This window comes from Lithobates pipiens, unplaced genomic scaffold, assembly GCF_037356315.1.
Source record: "Lithobates pipiens isolate NorthernLeopardFrog02 unplaced genomic scaffold, aLitPip1_a1.2 Scaffold_17, whole genome shotgun sequence".
Taxonomy (NCBI): domain Eukaryota; kingdom Metazoa; phylum Chordata; class Amphibia; order Anura; family Ranidae; genus Lithobates; species Lithobates pipiens.
Window position 1 is genome coordinate 3,175,014 of NW_027507755.1, and position 18,971 is coordinate 3,193,984.

The following is an 18,971-nucleotide window of genomic DNA, read 5'->3' on the forward strand; positions in this document are numbered from 1 at the left end:
CTTTACGGTTATAAAATATTGTAAATTGCTGGAAGTTGGATAGTCAAGAAAACACCTCATCCCTTTGAACACATACAGTATAACGCAAGGGGGCCGAATAATTTTGCACGCCCCACTTTTCATTTTTTTTATTAGTTAAAAAAGTTTCAAAAATTCAATAGATTTCGTTCCACTTCACAATTGTGTCCCGCTTGTTGGTGATTCTTCACAAAAAATAAAAATTTTATATCTTTATGTTTGAAGCCTGAAATGTGGCAAAAGGTTGAAAAGTTCAAGGGGGCCGAATACTTTCGCAAGGCACTGTATATTGGTAGGAGAGGTAATATGGGATTTTTTTAGGGTGCCAAGAAATTTCTTAATCAAATATATAAAAAATATTAATGTATTTCTACAGAATGTATAAAACATCACAGTATAATATGAGTAACCAGCAGTGACTTCTTGCTATACATGTTTCGCCATGCAATGGCTTTCTCAGGAGACTTCCAACAAGCGCTGCATAACATAGTAACTATAGGTGAAAAACAGTATATTAAAATCGGTATTTAATAATCAGATCAATATTTTAAACACATCAAAAATAGAAATGAAATTATCTCGTAGATACAGTTAGGCCAAGAGTACCACCCCGCGTGGTGTTCCCATCTGAACTGTGGAACATGTCCTATGTTTGGAGATCGCGACCCTGGTGTCTCAAGGACATTTAAAAAAGCAGAGATATCTAGTGTATCACAGAGAAGGACATACAGGCCCCGTAAGGCTGAGGTTTATCTAGAAAAGGAGGATAGATGATGAACTTAAGCCCCATACACACTATCAGATTTTCTGCTGATTTTTGTCTTCAGATTTACCAAAACCATATAATACGAGGTCAAACCTTAGGAGTCTCAATGCCCTTGCACTTTCATGATTTTGGTAAATCTGAATACAAAAATCAGCAGAAAATCTGATAGTGTGTTTGGGGCTTTAGACTGACAAGAATTAAAAAATCAACAAAAGTATCTTTCTGACCATAAAAGAGAAATATATTCAAACCTCAGGAAACAGATGCGGGAACCAACTTATGGTACTGGATGGTATCACAGCAGGTGATATGATTGATGATGAGAGCTATCGCATGGGCCCGCACGTAGTCATTGACCAGCTGACTGGCAGATTCTGTCAGACAACCGTTCCCAGATAAAATGGGTCGTCCAGGAGGGTGGACCATGTTTTTATGTATCTTAGGCAATGCTTACAGGGTGGGCATTCTGGGAGCCTTCACTGAAAGAAACTCACACATTTTCCTATCAATTATATCTTTATGAAAAGCCTGAGCAATTAGGTTAGCATAATTGATTCTAATCTGCTCAACTTGATATCCTGGTATAATGATATACCAGTGACGATTTTTTAGTATATCCATTACCATCTTCTCATATTTTGTAAAATCCATCACCACTATGTTACCACCTTTATATGAAGGCTTAATGATTATGTTTGGATTTTTTTAAGGGTGGTTAATGATTTTTGATGAACTAAACTAAGATTTGATGATTGGTTATTATTCAAGTTGATGGATTGAAGTTCTTTAGTGACTTGTGTACAAGCCCAGATATTGGGGTTCCCTTAAAGAACAGGGAACGAATAAGACTTGGGCCTGTACAATTGAGGGGGTGGAAAGCATCTTTCAACAGCTGATGGATTCGAAACAGAAGGATCATTACAATGATTACTGTATGGATCATCAAATGAATCATCCATGTGATTACCTTCCTCCCATAATTCCATTAATTCCTCAATAGCTTTTATATCATTTAAGGTAAGATCCTTCCCCAAATCGTTGGATGGGAATCTAGACCTAGATGAGGAGTAATTTTTATCATATATAGTTTTATACATCAATTTTCTAGCATTTAACAAAACATCTTTTACTACTTCAAAGCTGTCAGTTTTTTGAGTAGGGCAAAAAGTGAGACCAAGACTTAGAACATGGATCTGATCCTGGGTTAAAATGTAAGAAGATAAATTAATTACTTGGAACCTGTTTTGTTCACTACAGGTATTGGTGATTGAATGTTGAACATCTTTTTGGGATCTTGAGTGGGCTGTGGGACAAATATCGGCGCTGTGCATACATCCCCCAAAGGGGCTGTAGGACCACAGTCACCCGAATTACTATAAGATGCAACTGAGCTTACCTTAGAGGCCAATACATTTTGTGAAAGAGATGAAGGAGAAATAGACCCAGTATCTCCAGAAGCAGAAGAACGTGCAAGTATGAGAGTGAGGAGGTTGTCGATTACGATCATTGTGTGAAGTGCATTTAGATGCCGATGTATTAGGACCAGATCCATCTTTTAGTTTTTTGTGGTGTCATTTTCATGCTATGATATTTAACACTGACCGCCATTCCTCCTCCCTTCTCCACAAACTGAGAGAGGAGAGAGAGAGGATCTGTCAGAATTGAGCTTGATGTCGGGGTTGGGGGGACTCGGCCGGGATGGATGGGACCCAGCAGCTATCAAACACCAGCCAATGGGATGAGATCTGGGTGGGCCGCTATGTGTATGTGACCCCGCCCCTTTTCTTAAGCAACCCAGTCATTGGCTGGTGTTTTGATAGCTGCTGGGTCCTGCCCACCGCGGCCAGGTCACACCCACCCCCAACATTAAGCTCAGGTCTGACAGCTCCTCTTACTTGTCAGTTTCACACACAGTTACACTCTGCTCAGTGAAACCTGTCAGTGCCACCGCCAAGCAGTGCCACCTGCCAGTGCCACTGCCAATCAGTGCCACACGCCACTGCCAATCAGTGCCACATGCCACTGCCAATCAGTGCCACCTGCCAGTTCCAAACAGTGCCGCCTTCCAGTGCCAACCAGTGCCACTTCCAATCAGTGCCACCTGCCAGTGCCATCTGTCAGTGCCATGTGTCACTGCCAATCAGTGCCAGCGCCACCTGCCAATGCCACCTGCTAGTGCCAACCAATACCACCTGCCAGTGCCAACCAGTGCCATCTGTCAGTTCCAAACCAGTGCCACCAAACAGTGCCACCTGCCAGTGCCAACCAGTGCCACCTGCCTAAGCCAACCAGTGCCATCTGTTGCCAGCCTTAATCTTTCTGGCCAGCCCATAACCCTGATGTAACAGCGTTACATTGGAGTTATTGACTGGGTCCTCCGTTGTGAGTTGGGGGTTAGGGGGCGAAAATTACTGGCCTTACCCAGGGAGCTGGCAATCCATACCTGAAACCTGACTTTAACTGGCTCCTAGAATCAAAGCAAATTTGTCAAGTGCTGAGCTATCTTATCTCTGTAGTATTCTTTATCTTTTGTTTTGAGTCTATCAGCAACAAAAGTTTCCAAGTATTTACTTAGATCATTTTACTTTTCATTAAATGTTGTATCAGCTACTAGTTTGCTGTCTGCTTTTTTCAGTGTCCTTGAGACACCAGGGTCGCATTCTCCAAACATAGGACATGTTCCACAGTTCAGGTGGGGACACAATGGGGGTGATACTCTTGGTCTAACTGTATCTGCAAGATAATTTCATTTCTATTTTTGATGTGTTTAAAATATTGTTCTGATTTATTAAATACTGATTTTAATATACTGTTTTTCACCTATAGTTATGCTATGCAGTGCTTGTTGGAAGTCTCCTGAGGAAGCCATTGCATGGCAAAACATGTAGAGCAAGAAGTCACTGCTGATTACTCATATTATGGTTACTGTATGATGATACTGTGATTTTTTTTTTATATACATTTTGTATAAATATATTTATATTTTTTATATATTTAAGTAATTTCTTGGCACCCTAAAAAAATCCCATATTCCCTCTCCTACCAATATACCTTACAGACGGCGCTATATAAGTACCTGAAATAAATAAATACTTTGCTAACTTCACTTTTGTCTTGTTCTTTGTTAGCTTCAAGGTTCGTTGAAGAGGAGACTGGTGGTAAATGTATCTCCAACCAACAGTAAGAGATCCAATGGTGTCTTGGATAACTCATTCCTTGACTTTAAGAAAATTCGTACCAATGACTGCTTAGCAGCCGGGCAGAACATGTATCATGGAGTCGATGGAGTGAACCAGTCAGTTAATAGACTCTTACCAATGGAGCAAGCCTTACATAGAAAAAACAGCAATGCAACCAGTAATTGTGAGGCTGATGATTTATTTAACTCAACATTAAAAGGTATAAAGAAAGAACCTGGAGAAAATATATCATGTGGCAACAATATTGACCATCGAATATCTCATGAAAACTCTTTTAGGTATGGAGATGACTCTGGAGAGCAACTTATGGATCCAGATCTCCAAGAATTGTTCAGCGAATTCACTTATATTTCTGTGCCACCAATGAGTGATCTTGAACTGCAGAACATGATAAACATAACAATTAAGCAAGATGAACCATTTAACATAGACATTGATCAACATAACCAAAGAAGTTCATCAACATCTGCACCATTGGACAAAGTAATTAAAAGCGAATACCCACAGTGTCTGAATCATACACGGGTTGGATCACCACAAATAAGGCCTTCATCAACAGGGCCAACTTTTTCCATGTCTAGTTCCCCTTTGACATCTTCTCCTAGCACTCTCCCCAGTCAAGGCCAGCCGCAAGCATCATCTTGTTCCAATCGTCTGAACAACTGGCAGGAGCTATCTCACGCTCAACAGTTGAAACAGATAGCTGCCAACCGGCAGCATAACATAATACAGCAGACTAATCCATCCACAAGCTGGGCAAGTGTCCCAGCTACCGGACAGTCTTCAAGACAGTATGGGATGGAGAAAGTCCCCAGCCCTTTTCGGCAGCAACAGTTAAGTCCTCATGGTACCTCAATGAGTGGAGCTTCTGTAAGTGGAAATCAGCCAAAAACAGTTAATAGCTACCTCTATAAAAATAACTCTAGTGCCCAGAGTGCCTCACTTGACTTGATGAAACCTCACGATTCTAACAAGGGCTCAGTCAATTCCAGTCATTTGCCTGAAGAGCATCACCATAGCCTTACAAAACCTATGTTCCACTACAGCCCTGAGCGAACTAACCAACAAGCGTCATCTGGCTTGGTGCCACAGAGTAAACCAATGTTACCATTCCCACAACAGCAAAATTCTTCCACATCACAACAACATGAACAAGTACAGCAGGTCAATCCCTTGACTGCCAATCAAGGACTTCCAAGGGCAGGAGGTTTCCAGCAAAAGATGATGATTTCAAAGATGCAGCAAAGTCAGCAAATGCCTGGACTGCAGTACCCAAATGTACATCAACAACAGGTAATATGAACAAAGATTAATTATTCTGATGTACATTTCACATATGTTTAGACTGGAATGCACCTCCTACCTGTTTCACCATACCACTTCAGCATTGAATAGCTGTGCAAGTCTGATCCAGTTTAAAAAAAAAAATCCAAAATGCAATAGAAACTTACCTTTAAAGTAGAACTATGGGCAAAACCTTTTTTTTTTCATTTTGACTAGAGTAAGGGAGGGTTATAACTCCTATCAGTTTGTTTGCCATCTGGGTCCCATTGGGTAGATTTACCTTCACTTCCCATCTCATAACCAAAATAGGAAGTGAGAGATAATCCCCGTAAATTAAGAGAATTCTTTGGGGACCCCCGGGTCACCAGAACTAGTGTCCTCATTGGAAAAATACCCCTCCATTACTTTTCTAGGGACAACCCAAAATTTGGGGTTTTCTTTACATTCAGTTTTGATGATAATGATAAACGGGTCAACTAGAGAGGGTGAATCTCCATAACGGAGGCACAGACTGCAAAAAAAGCCTAATACGTGTTATAATCCATCTCCACTCTGTCAAAACGAAGAAAAAGCTTTGCGTTTAATTATACTTTAAGCAGTGATGGCAAATTGCTTATGACTACTTTCTTCTGAGTTCCCATTCTGCCTTCTCGGCATATGTAGTCTGGCTTCCATTTATGACTGGCTATTTTAAACTCCGCCCTATGTAAGTTGTTCTAGCGGTCCGCATAAAAAGAGGGTTAAAGTAGACATATAGGCTGAAATGTGCAAAGAACTCATGCAACTTTAAAGCAGACTTTTCAGCTAAAATGCAAGGTCCACTTTGTGAGAAGGTTCTCCTCCTTATTTTCGCAAAGCAACATAGAGAAATGTATTGGGGGGGGGGGGGGGGGTAAGAGTTAGATAGTATACTTACCTTTCCTCCAGCTCCTAGGTGAAGGTGACACCATCCATCCTATAGGCTGAAATATATAAAACTCAAGCAACATTGAAGCAGACTTTTTAGCTAAAATGCAAGGTCCACGTTTTGAGGGGCCCCCCTATTCATTTTAGCAAAGTAACATAAAAAAAAACTGGGGGGGGGGGGTTAAAAGTTAGTATACTTACCTTTCCTCCGGTTTCTAGGTAAAGGTGAGGCCATCCTTTCTTGATGAGTTCCAGGGAATGGCGAGTAATCCATATTTCGCTGAGAAGATGCTTCCAACACTGTTCTGCAGTGTTTTCTCATTAGATTTGGAGTGCTGAGTATTCCCTGGAGCTCCCTGGAGCTTGTGGGCAGGAAAAAGATTTCACCCCCTGGCATTGGAGGAGAGTATATTAGCTATCTCTTTGCTACCTACAGGGTTCAACAAGTAAAGGGGGGGTCACTTAAAAAGCTAACTTTGCACAGAATCTGCTTTCACATTGTATTTTATTTTCTGAGTATAGTGCCCATTTATTACAAATTACTCTATGGGCTAAGTGGAACCATTTATCCCCGAAGGATCTTGCAGACCCCTTCCATTTATTATACACACAGTAGGGCTAGTGTGGGGAAATGTCTATTCGCTCTTCAGGATCAGACTGATACAAATGGTTCTATTTAACCTGAGGACTATAGGGGCACTATATACACAAAGTAGGGATAATTAAAGAAAAGAGTGTTATACCCTATCTTTGTGGAGAGAGCATGCAATCACTATGCAAAGAGTCCCTGTTGGGAATTCAAAGGAGCTTATGCATGTTAGGCTAAGTTTACACTGGCATTAAAAGCAGGTGTTTTAGGCTATAAATGTGAAAGGGGCCGACGTACAGCTGCGGCGATTTTTAAACTCCCCTTGAACGCCTATGCAAATGATACAATGAACCGCACACAGTGCTATTCACATTATCAAAACATGAAGTGTTAGCATTGTGTTGCTTCAAAATTGAAGTCAGGAGGAGTAAGAAACCTTTCAATGCCTCCCATTCAAGTCTATGGTAGCGCGCCGAAACTGCACCGGCATGCTTCCTTAACTGATGAGTCATCGGCTGTCAGCAGGCTTCCCTGCTGACAGCTGAATGTGTGAAAAAAAAAAGTGCCGGCAATAAAAAAGTTGGGGGAAAAAATTGCGTGGGGTTTCTCCCCACCCAGTCCATACAGGCCCTTTGGGTCTGGTATGAATTTTGAGGGGAACCTCACGCCAAAATTTTTTAAAAATGGCGCGGGGTCCCCCCCAAAATCCATACCAAACCCTTATCCGATCATGCAGCCCAGCTGGTCAATAAAGGGAGGGGACAAGCGAGCGCCCCCCCCCCCCCGAACCATATCAGGCCACATGCCCTCAATATAGGGTGGGGTGCTTTGGGGCAGGGGGGCTCTGCCCCCTATGTTGATGAGCCCCCCTGCCCCAAAGCACCCCCCCATGTTGAGGGCATGTGGCCTGGTATGGTTCAGAAGGGGGGGGCGCTTACTCTTCCCCTCCCTTTCCTGACCTGCCGGGCTGCATGCTCAGATAAGGGTCTGGTATGGATTTTGGGGGGGACCCCACGCCATTTTTTTTTATTTTGGCATGGGGCTCCCTTCAAAATTTATACCAGACACAAAGGTAAGTATTGGGGGGGGGGGGCACATGCTGTTTTTTTTTTCCCCTGTTTTATTTATTGGCGAAAATTTTTTACATTCAGCTGTCAGCTGGGAAGCCTGCTGACAGCTGATAACTCATCGGTTGTTAAGGTCTTGGTGACCAGCTTTGTAGGTGTTTGTGGTGCAGTCTTAACAAGCCAAAAACGCTTGTCAACCACGCTGCAAATGGTGTTTGGGGTTTTTTAATGCTCATTAAGCGTTTATCAACCGCACTTATCAACATGCATTAACGCTAGATGTGTGTTTGATAAGCGCCAGTATTTTGAGCGTGTGAATGAGCCCTTAATGTTTTCAACAGGTTGTTAGGAATAATATGCAGTAAAGGGAATTTATAATCTCTTTGTATTTATTTAAGGCTTTCAAGATTACAGTAAATTGTTTTTTTTTTTTTTTAATTTGGAGAAATAATTAATATTGCCCATAATAATATATTAGTAATTAACACTTTGAGTTGCCAGTCTCTAAGCAAAATACGCTTTTTACAGGCTTATAAATCAGCCGCCACCTGAAAAACACATAATGTAAAAGAAAACGTGAACTTATCCCACGAACTTTCAGATGGTAACAAAATGTAACAAAATAATTGATGTTATTCACTTTACCTCGCAGCAGTCAAAATGTTATGGCTGATCATTGTATATTCTGTGTTTCATGGTGCTTAAAGAGGTTGTAAACCTCCAAAAAAAATAAAAATAAATTAAAAACCCCGCAAGACAAAGGCATAATGAGCTAGTATGCGTCTCTTACTAGCTAATTATGAAATACTTACCTTAGAATGAGTTACTTTTGGGTTTGCGGGCTCCGGCGCTATGATTGGCTGGAGGCACAATTACGTCACTCCCACACAAGAACCGCTGATCATGGCACGGGCCCTGAAGAAACAGCATGAGCAGGCCATTCCTTCAGTGCACATGCACCAATGACATCGACGGCAGTGTATATAGTAAGTATCTCCTATACGGTGCACGTTTAGGAGAGATTTACAGTACCTACAGGTAAGCCTTATTATAGGCTGACCCAGGGCCGATCCTGGGCAGGTGCACAGGATGCATCGCACACTAGCGCTGCAAGCAGCTGCAGAGGAGGGGCGCCGAAGCTGTGGCACTCACTTGACTTAGCAGTGGCACTGCCCCAAGACCCAGTCGTCCTGTCCACAATGCCTGCCCTGGCTGGCTGCCTCTGCTGTGCGTTGCTCTGTTTGCCAGTAATCGCCTGCCGCCCAGCTTCCAGCAACCAGTGAGGTCAGAGGCCACCCCAGCATTCAGAGCGCTCCGCACCTAGTAAACTAGCTCCAGCCACCTCTTGCATGTTCTTCAGACAGCGTGGCTAAGAGCCAGAAGGAGGGGAGCTGCCTATCTGTAAGTGACTGAGCTGAGCACGCTGTCCACCTGCACTGCACCAGCATAGCACCTAGCACCTGTCGGCTGCTGCTGCCTGAGCCTTGTGTTGCAACCCGACACTGTTTGTCCTAGAGGCTCGGAACCCTGTCCATTCTGCCACCAGGCTGTTCTACAAGTAAGTTGTGCCATCAAACGCAGCCACGGTGCCCATCAAACGCAGCCACGGTGCCCATCAAACGCAGCCACGGTGCCCATCAAACGCCACCACTGTGCCCCATCAAATAGTACCACATCAAATGTGGTTACTGTGCCCATCAAATAGTGCCACATCAAATGCTGCCACTGTGCCCCATCAAATAGTGCCACATCAAATGTGGTCTCTGTACCCATCAAATAGTGCCACATCAAATGCTGTCACTGTGCCCATCAAATATTGCTGCTGTGACCCCCCCCACCACCAAAGGGGAGGAGTTGATAAGATGACTACACCCATGTGAGGGCGCCAGAAATATTTTTGCACCCAGGTGCCTGTGAACTTAGGATCGGCCCTGGGCTTACCTGTAGGTACAATTAAAGAGAAAGACTTTACTTCCTCTTTAACGGCTTGCCGACCAGCCGCCACAGTTATACTGTGGCAGGTTGGCTTGGCTGTGCGAAACAGCTATAGCCGGCCTGCATACGTTATATTTACTTGACCAAAGTGTTTGAGTCAACAGTTTTTTTGGGTTCAAGGATTGTAATTTTTGTTTGCAGTGTGTACAGTAAGTAGGCCCAGTTCCTAGCTAGACATATCCACTGTTCATTGGAATATGGCCAAGTGTAGATTTTGCGGCAGTGGGCAGACATACCACCATTTTTGCCTCAGTCTCTGCTCCTAAACTACAGCTGGCCTACATCAGTGTTGTGCTTAATTTTTTATTTAATTTGTTTTTTTTTTACTAGTAATGGCGGCAATCAGCGACTTATAGTGAGACTGCGATATTGCGGCGAACAAATCTGACACTTTTGATGCTTTGGAACCAGTGACACTAATACAGTGATCAGTACTGAAAATATGCACTATCACTGTATTAATGACACTGGCAGGGAAGGGGTTAACATCAGAGCGATCAAAGGGTTAACTGTGTTCCTAGCTAATGTTTTTGCACAGTCCGGGAGGTGCTTTTACTAGGGGAAAACATGGATCCTTGTCCTTGCTTTCCAGGAACACCCCAGATAGCAAGGATAACTTGCCACAAATTTGTTGCTATGTTCATAGCTCCCAACTGTCCCTGATTTGGAGCAATGTCCCTCATTCCTCCTCATTTGTCCCTCATTTTGGTCTGATCTATATAGTTGTATATAAAATGTACTTTTTATCTTTCAAAAAGTGTCTTCCAGTGTTAAACCTTTCATCTGATTTCTAAATTGCTGCATTTGTAAATTCCAAAAGCCAAAATAAAGGAATAGTAGTGGTAGAAAAAGCACTTCTGAGTTTAACCAATCTTGTTTTTTTGTATAATTCTCCTTTAAGGGGCTATCACAAGGGGTGTGTCCTATGCCTGCATACCTTTGCTGGTAGGTGTCCCTCATTCCCATCTCAAAAAGTTGGGAGGTATGGCAATGTTGAACTTAAATGCCCTGTACACACTTATTCCGACATTCCGAGCACAAAATCTGTCAGATTTTTTCAGATGGATTTTGTCCGAAACTGGTGTTGCATACACACGGTTGGACAAAGTTGTCAGAAAATCCAATCGTTCGGAACGTGGTGACATTTGTTGTGTATGACGGGACTACATAGAGGCCAGTAGCCAATAGCTTTGGTCTCGTAATTTGATCTGAGCATGTGTGGCACTTTGTCCGTTGGAATTCTCTACAAACGATCGGAAAAAGTCCAATCTGATTTTTTTTTGTCTGAAAATTTTTGATCCTGCTCTCAAGTTCAATAGAGCCCACACACAATCAGATTTTCCAACAATATAATCCGATCGAACCTTTTCCATCTGAATTTCTGACCGTGTTTACAGGGCATAAGTCTGTTTAACTTGCTGCACATTTTCACTGGCAAGCTGTATACTTGCAGAAGACTTAAAGCACAATTTTTAGTTGACACTTTCCAATTTGTAGCAAATTTGCGTGGCAAGTCTCAAGCAAGAGCAAAGTTGTAGTGGTGAGTCTACAGCAAGAGCTCTGGAAATCTACAGCATGCAAATTCAGCCACAGTGCCCCCTGTGGTGGGATGACTATTGCAGACCATAACTGAACCAGAACTCACAGCAGACTATTTGCAAAGTAAGTTGATCTGGAGTCATGCAATGTGGACTTGCTGCAATTGTGCAACAAACTTGTGAAGCCTGGCAAGTTTAGCAATAGCTTAGCAAGTCATTTTCAAACTTGCAGCATGCTATCTGGGACAGATTCCATGCCTTCCCTACTGACAGAAAGGCAGTCTGCCTTGTTTACATAGGCAGACTGCTGTTCTGCCTGTGTACTGAATGTTCGGCTGGGTTCCTGGTGGACATTGAGACCATGGTACCCGCAGATCAGCTCCCGCTGTATATAATCACAGCAGGAGCGGACTGCCAGCAGCGCACATGCGCGCCCCCTACCCAGAAGTGGTGGATCCTGTATTGGGTAGGTGATCCGGCATATACAGCAGTACCACCTTGCTGCTGTATATGTAAATTATATGGTTGGCAAGTGGTTAATGTCAGTTGGGATTCAGCGGCTGCACAGACACAGCTGCTGCTTCCAATTTGAGGGCCCTCGCACAGGACTACACTTCACACCCATGTGAACAAGGTCTAAAATGGGCCCTTCTTACAGAGACCCTGTGTTTGGATCAATCACCCAGGGCCTCTTGTAAAACCTAGCAAAGTAAAACATTAAGTAAAAGGAGCTAAATGTAAGAGAAGAAAATGAATGCAGAACAAATACTCCACTATGTGAGGTTGATGTGAAGGCATGTTTGCCTAGCATGGCTTATTTGGACATATTTTCTCCTGTTGCCTGGGGCAGCACCAGCTAACTCTAGCCTGGGATGACCCATTACAGGGACACCGCAGGTTTTTTTTTTTTGCCAGTGTTCCCCACATGATAATTTTAAGCAAATAAAAGCAGCTCGTCGTTTATTCCCGGGCTTAGTATTTTTCCATATCGTAGTATCGGTGGTGTTGGAGCGCTGGAATAGCTGGGTTGCAGGCGGGTCACAGTCACTCTAATTTACATTGGCAGAGGTATGTGGGAAAGCTTGCACAGAGTTCGACTGTGTTTTATTTTGCCTGAGATTTGACTTTCCTGAGAGCAACATTCAACAGATCCACATAAAAACGAGAGCGCGGGAGCCAGCGAGAACACACACATCTGTGGAAATCTTATTAATGCTCTATGGTCATGCCTGGGGCTCCCCGCTCCCCCCCGAGCAGTGACTCATATTTATTCCATATCAAGTCCCACATACATATTCACGATGCATGTTTCAGCTGCAGTCAGGACTCCTCGAAACCATTTCACTGGCCTCATTGCTAACAGCTGCAGCAGGTTTTCCCAGGCATTAGTCATACACCATCATTATTATTTCCTGTATTTTTTAGCACTAACATGACACTCCATTCTTAAACAAAGTACATTGGTCCATTCACGTTAGTTCTGGACCTGAAGGAGCCCCTACACCTAATGTTCCCACCAGTCTTCTATACACTATTGGGCAAGTTTGGTGAGGAACCAGTTAACTTACCTTACTTCACCCCCCCCCCCCCCCGGATAATTTTGATTATAACCCCTTCTGAGCTGCAATATCATGCTTACCCGCAAAGCGCTTCAAGCGCTGTCCTGCTGTCATCCATCACATGCATGTCCCGCACTACCATCCAGATAGCAAGCAATTGTGCTACAAGTTTGAAAATGACTTGCTAAGTTATTGCTAGACTTGCCAGCCTTCACACGTTTGTTACACAATTGCAGCAAGTCCGCATTTCATGACTCCAGATCAATTATCTTTGCAAACAGTCTGCTGCAAGTTCTGGTTCAGTTATGTTGTGCAATAGTCATCCCACCACAGGGGGCACTGTGACTTGCAGAGCTCTTGCTGTAGACTCACCACTGCAACTTTGCAAAGCACGGCTGTGGTCCGCCAAAAAGGTAATCTCCTCCAAAATGTTGCAAGTGAGGCCATTTGCGATTACCTTCAGAAAACTCAGTCGGGATCCCTGTGAATAGTTACGATTGGGAAGTCCTATTTAAAGCAGCTGCTTGTGCCTATTCGCATGTAATTGATCATGCATCCATTTCCTGCAAATGATGGGCCCTGGACACAGACATGAGCAATTACATGCGAATGTCCACAAATAGCTGCAGGTACTGTCAGACTCCTGTTGCTTTGAATGGGGCTTCCTGCTTGCACCTAATTGCAAGGATCTTAGCTGAGTCTCCCACAGTTAATCACACAGCATTACATTATCCTCCTGTCCTCCGCCACATGCCAGGATGCACCACCATCTTCTATGCACCCATGATTAGGAGACCAGCTGCATCTTCCAGATCATAGCAGCCGACCCCCTAATGAAGCTACACGCATGCTCAGTGTGTTCTACATAGCCCCACAGTCTCTTGGGATGCACAACATGGGTACCCCAAGAGGCATGAGGTGGAGGGGCAGACATTATTCCCACAAAGGTGAGAAAAGCAGAAGCGTAGGCTGTGCTCCGCAAATGTCAGTGAGTAGCTGCAGGTGCCGTCAGGCGGCTCCCATTGCTTTGAATGGGGCTTCCGGCCAGTACCTATCTGCGTGGATCCCTGCTGAGTCTCCCGCGGGAAATGGCAAATGGCCTCATGAGTGTGAATGGGTCCTAAAGCCAAATTGAACTTTCAGTTTAAATTAGCTAAATACATTCCAGGTGCATCAAAACAAAAGGTGTGAAAAAGTTTTACAGTTTGACTTTCTTTCTAAAGCAGCCACAACTTGTGGCAGAGTAGAAAACCTGTGTCCTGCCAACAGCTGCAGAGTGAGACCCTTGCTCTCTCTGGGGAAGCAGTGGTCTCATTGCAGAGGTCTGACAAGCTCCTTGCTAAGCCAGAGCTCTTTAAATCGGTAGTAAACCGCTGGGTGATTTTTTTTTTATTTTTTTTTTTTTGAATGAAAGGTAATGTTCTAATATGCTAGTATGCATCACATACTAGGACATTATGTGAAACTTACTTGAAAATTAAGCATTTCAGAGATGCGCATTTTACCTGGTCTTCCTTCTGGGTCTGCGGACTCCGGCTGTGTGACTGGCCGGCAGCCACGATGATTATATTGGATTAGAGAGCTAGAGGGGTTCTAACTTGCCAAAAAAAATACTACTTCTGTCTGTGTGCCTGTTGGAAATTTCTCCTCGCTTCCTGTTTGGTAGTATAGGTACCAGTCATGTGACAGGTGTCTTGCTCCTTCTGACTTTATTTTCCCCCATTCACTAGCAGTAGGTGACCGGAACAATCAAACATCTGACAAATGTCGACTTGGGGGGGGACCCTGCAGCTTGTTTGCACCATCTTTTACTGCGACCGATTAAGAAATACAAGGCCGCCCTTACAATCCAACTACTGAAGGCCGCTAAGGCATGCATTCCCTCTATTGGAGATCGGAGACCCCACCATCCAAAGCCCTGTGGTTCTCTAAAGTAAATGAAATAAGAGATAGCAGGAGAACAGGAGGAGACCTTTTGTGAAACCTGGAGACCCTGGCACCGCTTTGTGTACACTGACACATATCTCCAGGTTTCGTAATTTTGGTGGCCCTCCTGGATTTACTTCTGCTTACCAGGACGAGAGGCACCTATTACCTACTATCTCCTTCCTTATCAGGGAAAACCACTATACTCTTTCCCCCTCCCCCATTAAATTAATCCTTTCCCCCTCTGCCCCTCCTTATTTGAATATTAGCTTTAGTTCTAGGTATTACTTTTTTTTTAATATAGTTTATATGCGTATCCAACTTTATTCTTAATTTTATTTCCTTTTTTTCCTTTTTTTTTCTTTTCTTTGCCTTTTACGTTATCTTAATCCCACGAACAGCATCTCAATACTGTTTGAACCTCATTTTCTAGCACAGCTTAACATTTTGTTTTTTGCTAGTGTCCCCATTATGGTGGTTTGTGGATTCCCTCAGCTTTACCTGTTGTCCATGATTTTTGAAACTGGTATATCCTGTCTGCCCATCTGATTAGGGCAGCCATTCTCAACCTGGGTTCTGTGGAAGCTTAGGGTTCCTCCAGAGGTGGCTAGGGGTTTCCTGAGCTGTGGCTGATTTACCTTGTGTTTTGATGGTGCCTACATTGTTCTTTGCGCCAATGTCATTTGGAGGAGCCAGTGGTATGACATCAATGATCTTTATAGCGCTCTGTAAGGGGGCCATTCTTACCACCACTGTAAAAAAGGGCATTCTTCTTAATGACCACCAAAGTAAGGGGCATTGTTTCCACTGACACCCAAGGAATGGGTTTTATCAGGGGTTCCCCCGATACATGAAAATTATTTTAAGGGTTCCCCTGGGGTAAAAAGGTTGAGAGAGGCTGGATTAGGGTATTGCTGGGACAACTGATTTGTATATTGGCTGATGTGACCCTATTGTTTCTGTTTCATAATGGTATTATATGTTTATGTCATTTACTTAGGATATAAACCGTATCTTTGAAAAATAAAGGAATTGCTAAATTTTTTTTTAAAAAGATTACCCTCCAGTTTCTTCACAGTCCGAAGCAAGTAAAGCAGAAAAAAAACTTGTGTAAAGGGCAGGCAGCACTGTCTTTTATAAATGTGCTGGAGTACTTGCTTGAAATACTAAAATAAAGCAAACCAAGCAAAGATAAGTGTCTTCTGGATGATACCCAGGATAGTATTGCATCATGCGTGGCATGTGAGAGATTTCATCAGCGGAGTAACACGCACCTCCCAAAATACTGGAGGGGATTTTTATTCAATGTTCTATTTATTTCTCTTAATACAAGAAAAACACTACACAGCACCAAACTATACCCCCCCCCAATGGACTGTAATGGGGGATTATCTGATATGCACTCAGTAGCAGATGCACATGTCAAGTAAACAGGGTCCATGTCTGAATTAATGATATAAAGCCCAATTCTGGGTTGGCCCACACAGTATCAATCTATCTGTTCTCCTCCTTCCTAGCATATGCAGAATATAAAGCTTATTTCGGCTAAGGAAATATGATAGAGAGGAATACCTACCTAATCCATGGTGCCTTAGGTTTCTTCTCTGCCAGTTGGCTCACCAATGTCACCATGTATAATGCCTACAAAGTGGTTACTAGAGGTTCCTTGATTTCTAGGCCCCACCAGCTGCTATAAACCTGTCCAATCAGTGTGGTCTTATTGGCCACTAAGACAGGGGCAGTTAGACAGGGGACAGCATGTGAGTGGGGCTCAGTCCAGAAGTTGGGAAAGTCGAGCGCCCACTAACAAGAGGACATCCATATCAGGGGGGCACAAAAAAGAGGGTTGGTAAGGGTAAAAGTTGTGCCTGCTTTTCTTTAAAATAAATCCCTATTAACCTCTGTAACCTTACGCTGGCCATAGAAGGTTGGGATCTCGGTTGGTGCGGCAGGGACCTGACCAGATTCGAACCATGTATGGACAGGCTGATTGTACCAACCAGCATGTTGGATTTCTAGCATGCAATTATTACCAGCATCTATAGCCGCTAGCAATAATCACTGTGTTCTCCCAGTAGGGATGGGTCCCCAAGCCCGTTCGCCAAGAAAACAAAATATTCCCACGGCAGGGATTCTTCTTTTAACACGGGCTGTGTTGATGGGGGAATCAAACTATTTTCTTTCCTGCAACTCGTGACCTGCCTTAAATCTGTGTTGTAATTATTCATCATTTTCAGCATCATCTCCCTGCCCTCTTAAAGCAGTGTCAGCTCAGCTTCCCCTGCTCCCCCTTCCCAGCAGTGACTTTTTAGTTCAGCTTCCCCTGCTCCCCCTTCCATGTGGTGACTTGTTAGCTCAGCTTTCCCTGCCCCCCCTCCATATAGTGACTTGGCACCTCGCCCCCCCCCTTCCTAAAAGTGACTTGGCAGCTCAGCTCCCTCTTCCTAACAGATACTTGACACCTCAGTTTTCCCTGCTACCCCTTCCTAGCAGTGACTTGGCAGCTCATCTTCCCCTGCTCCTCTCGCAATCTGAAGTCCGCGCTCTGCTGACATTACACATATCACACATATCAGTCCAGGCACCGCATCATCACGACAATAAAGTCTGGATCCGCCATGAGTCTAGACTGATGGCAGTCTCAGCCTCTCAGCACCGACAGTCAGCAGCTCTCTGCTCGGGGAGGTGATATATATATATATATATATTTATGGCCCAGAGCCCTCTGACCGATACGGATAAGGATGACAAACAAGGTTAACACAAACTCGCTTACTTGAACCGGACCTGAAAGTGTGCCCTGGCCTAACGTAGGGTATACCAAAATAAGGGGGCATACCCTTGATAGAGAAATGAGTAATAAATGAAATGAAAATGAAATGAAGTGAAATGAGTACTCGCTCGAGGAGTAAAATGCTTGAGAAATGCCCTTGACAGGGGATGGGTGGGTGGGTATCGCGCACCGGAACCGACGAGGGAGCCAGGCGAACGGGCTGGTTATATACACCACCGGGCTCCACCCATAATTCCAGGCCACCATACTGGCCTTTCCATTTATGGCCCAGAGCCCTCTGACCGATACGGATAAGGATGACAAACAAGGTTAACACAAACTCGCTTACTTGAACCGGACCTGAAAGTGTGCCCTGGCCTAACGTAGGGTATACCAAAATAAGGGGGCAAAAACACACAGGTAGGGAAATGCCTTTATTGATTCAAGTTTGTTACTGGGTGAGCTTGACAAAGGCCTGGGCCATCTCTACTTGCGGATTGGGTATGTAACGGGCGAAACAGGTGGACTTCCACCTACCCAACTTTTTGATAACGTGGACCGGGACCCCTTGGCGGGAGGCAGTTGAAGCCGCTCCGATCCGAAATGAATGTCCGGAGTAGTGAGCCGGATTGAGGTGAAGGATGCCCAGGAGTATCCTGACATGCTCCATGAACTGGGCTGCGTTCAGTGGCTTACCGTGGAATGGCAGAAGCGGGCCAGTTCCTGGTTGATCGGCCAGAAGGGTCAACAAGCGGGTGAGCATGGCGACCGGGCACCAGCGGTTGTTAGTTTTATAAAAATGTATGTCCGTCCCTGGGCCGAGCTGCTGCGTCTTGGATACTGCTATATGTAGGATGAAATGGTCTCCGTGCCTGACCAGGTGGTGCTTGCATAGCGTGCGAGCTGAGGGGCTGCTGGAGGTAAACTCGCCTGGCCGCAAGAAGCCGTAGAAGGCCAGGTGTATGGCTGCTTGTATAATGGTACTAGTGTGGAGTCCGAAAGGTGCAGTGGCCAGAATATCGGACATGTTTCTGAAAACGTCTCCTGTGATAGGCAGGCGTTTGAGGGAAGCCGCAGGCTGGCGTTTCTGGATGCCACGCATGACGGCCCGAATGGCGTGAAAAGTGAACAAGGAGGGTTCAGCAGGGTCCTGGAGGGACGTAAAATGTTGTACCCCGGCCAGATATAGTCGGATCGTGTTGAAGGATAACGCCAAGTCCGAGTGGCAATGGGCAATGAAGGCCAGAACTTGCTTGACCCGGGAGGTCTCTGTGGAGCGAGACGTTAAGAAACGGTTAAAGGCCCTCCAGGCTGTTTGGTAGGCCTTGCGGGTATTGTCTGCGAGGGAGT

The 18,971-nt window shown here is 44.3% G+C and overlaps 1 protein-coding gene across 1 annotated transcript in view; it reads left to right on the forward strand.

Annotated features, from left to right (window-relative positions):
* MAML2 (mastermind like transcriptional coactivator 2) overlaps window positions 1-18,971 on the forward strand; it is a 252,317-nt gene that overhangs the window by 143,102 nt on the left and 90,244 nt on the right. Inside the window, exon 3 of the mRNA XM_077484935.1 lies at window positions 3,913-5,277. Coding sequence (XP_077341061.1) covers window positions 3,913-5,277 — 1,365 coding nt within the window. The remainder of the gene's footprint in view (window positions 1-3,912; window positions 5,278-18,971) is intronic.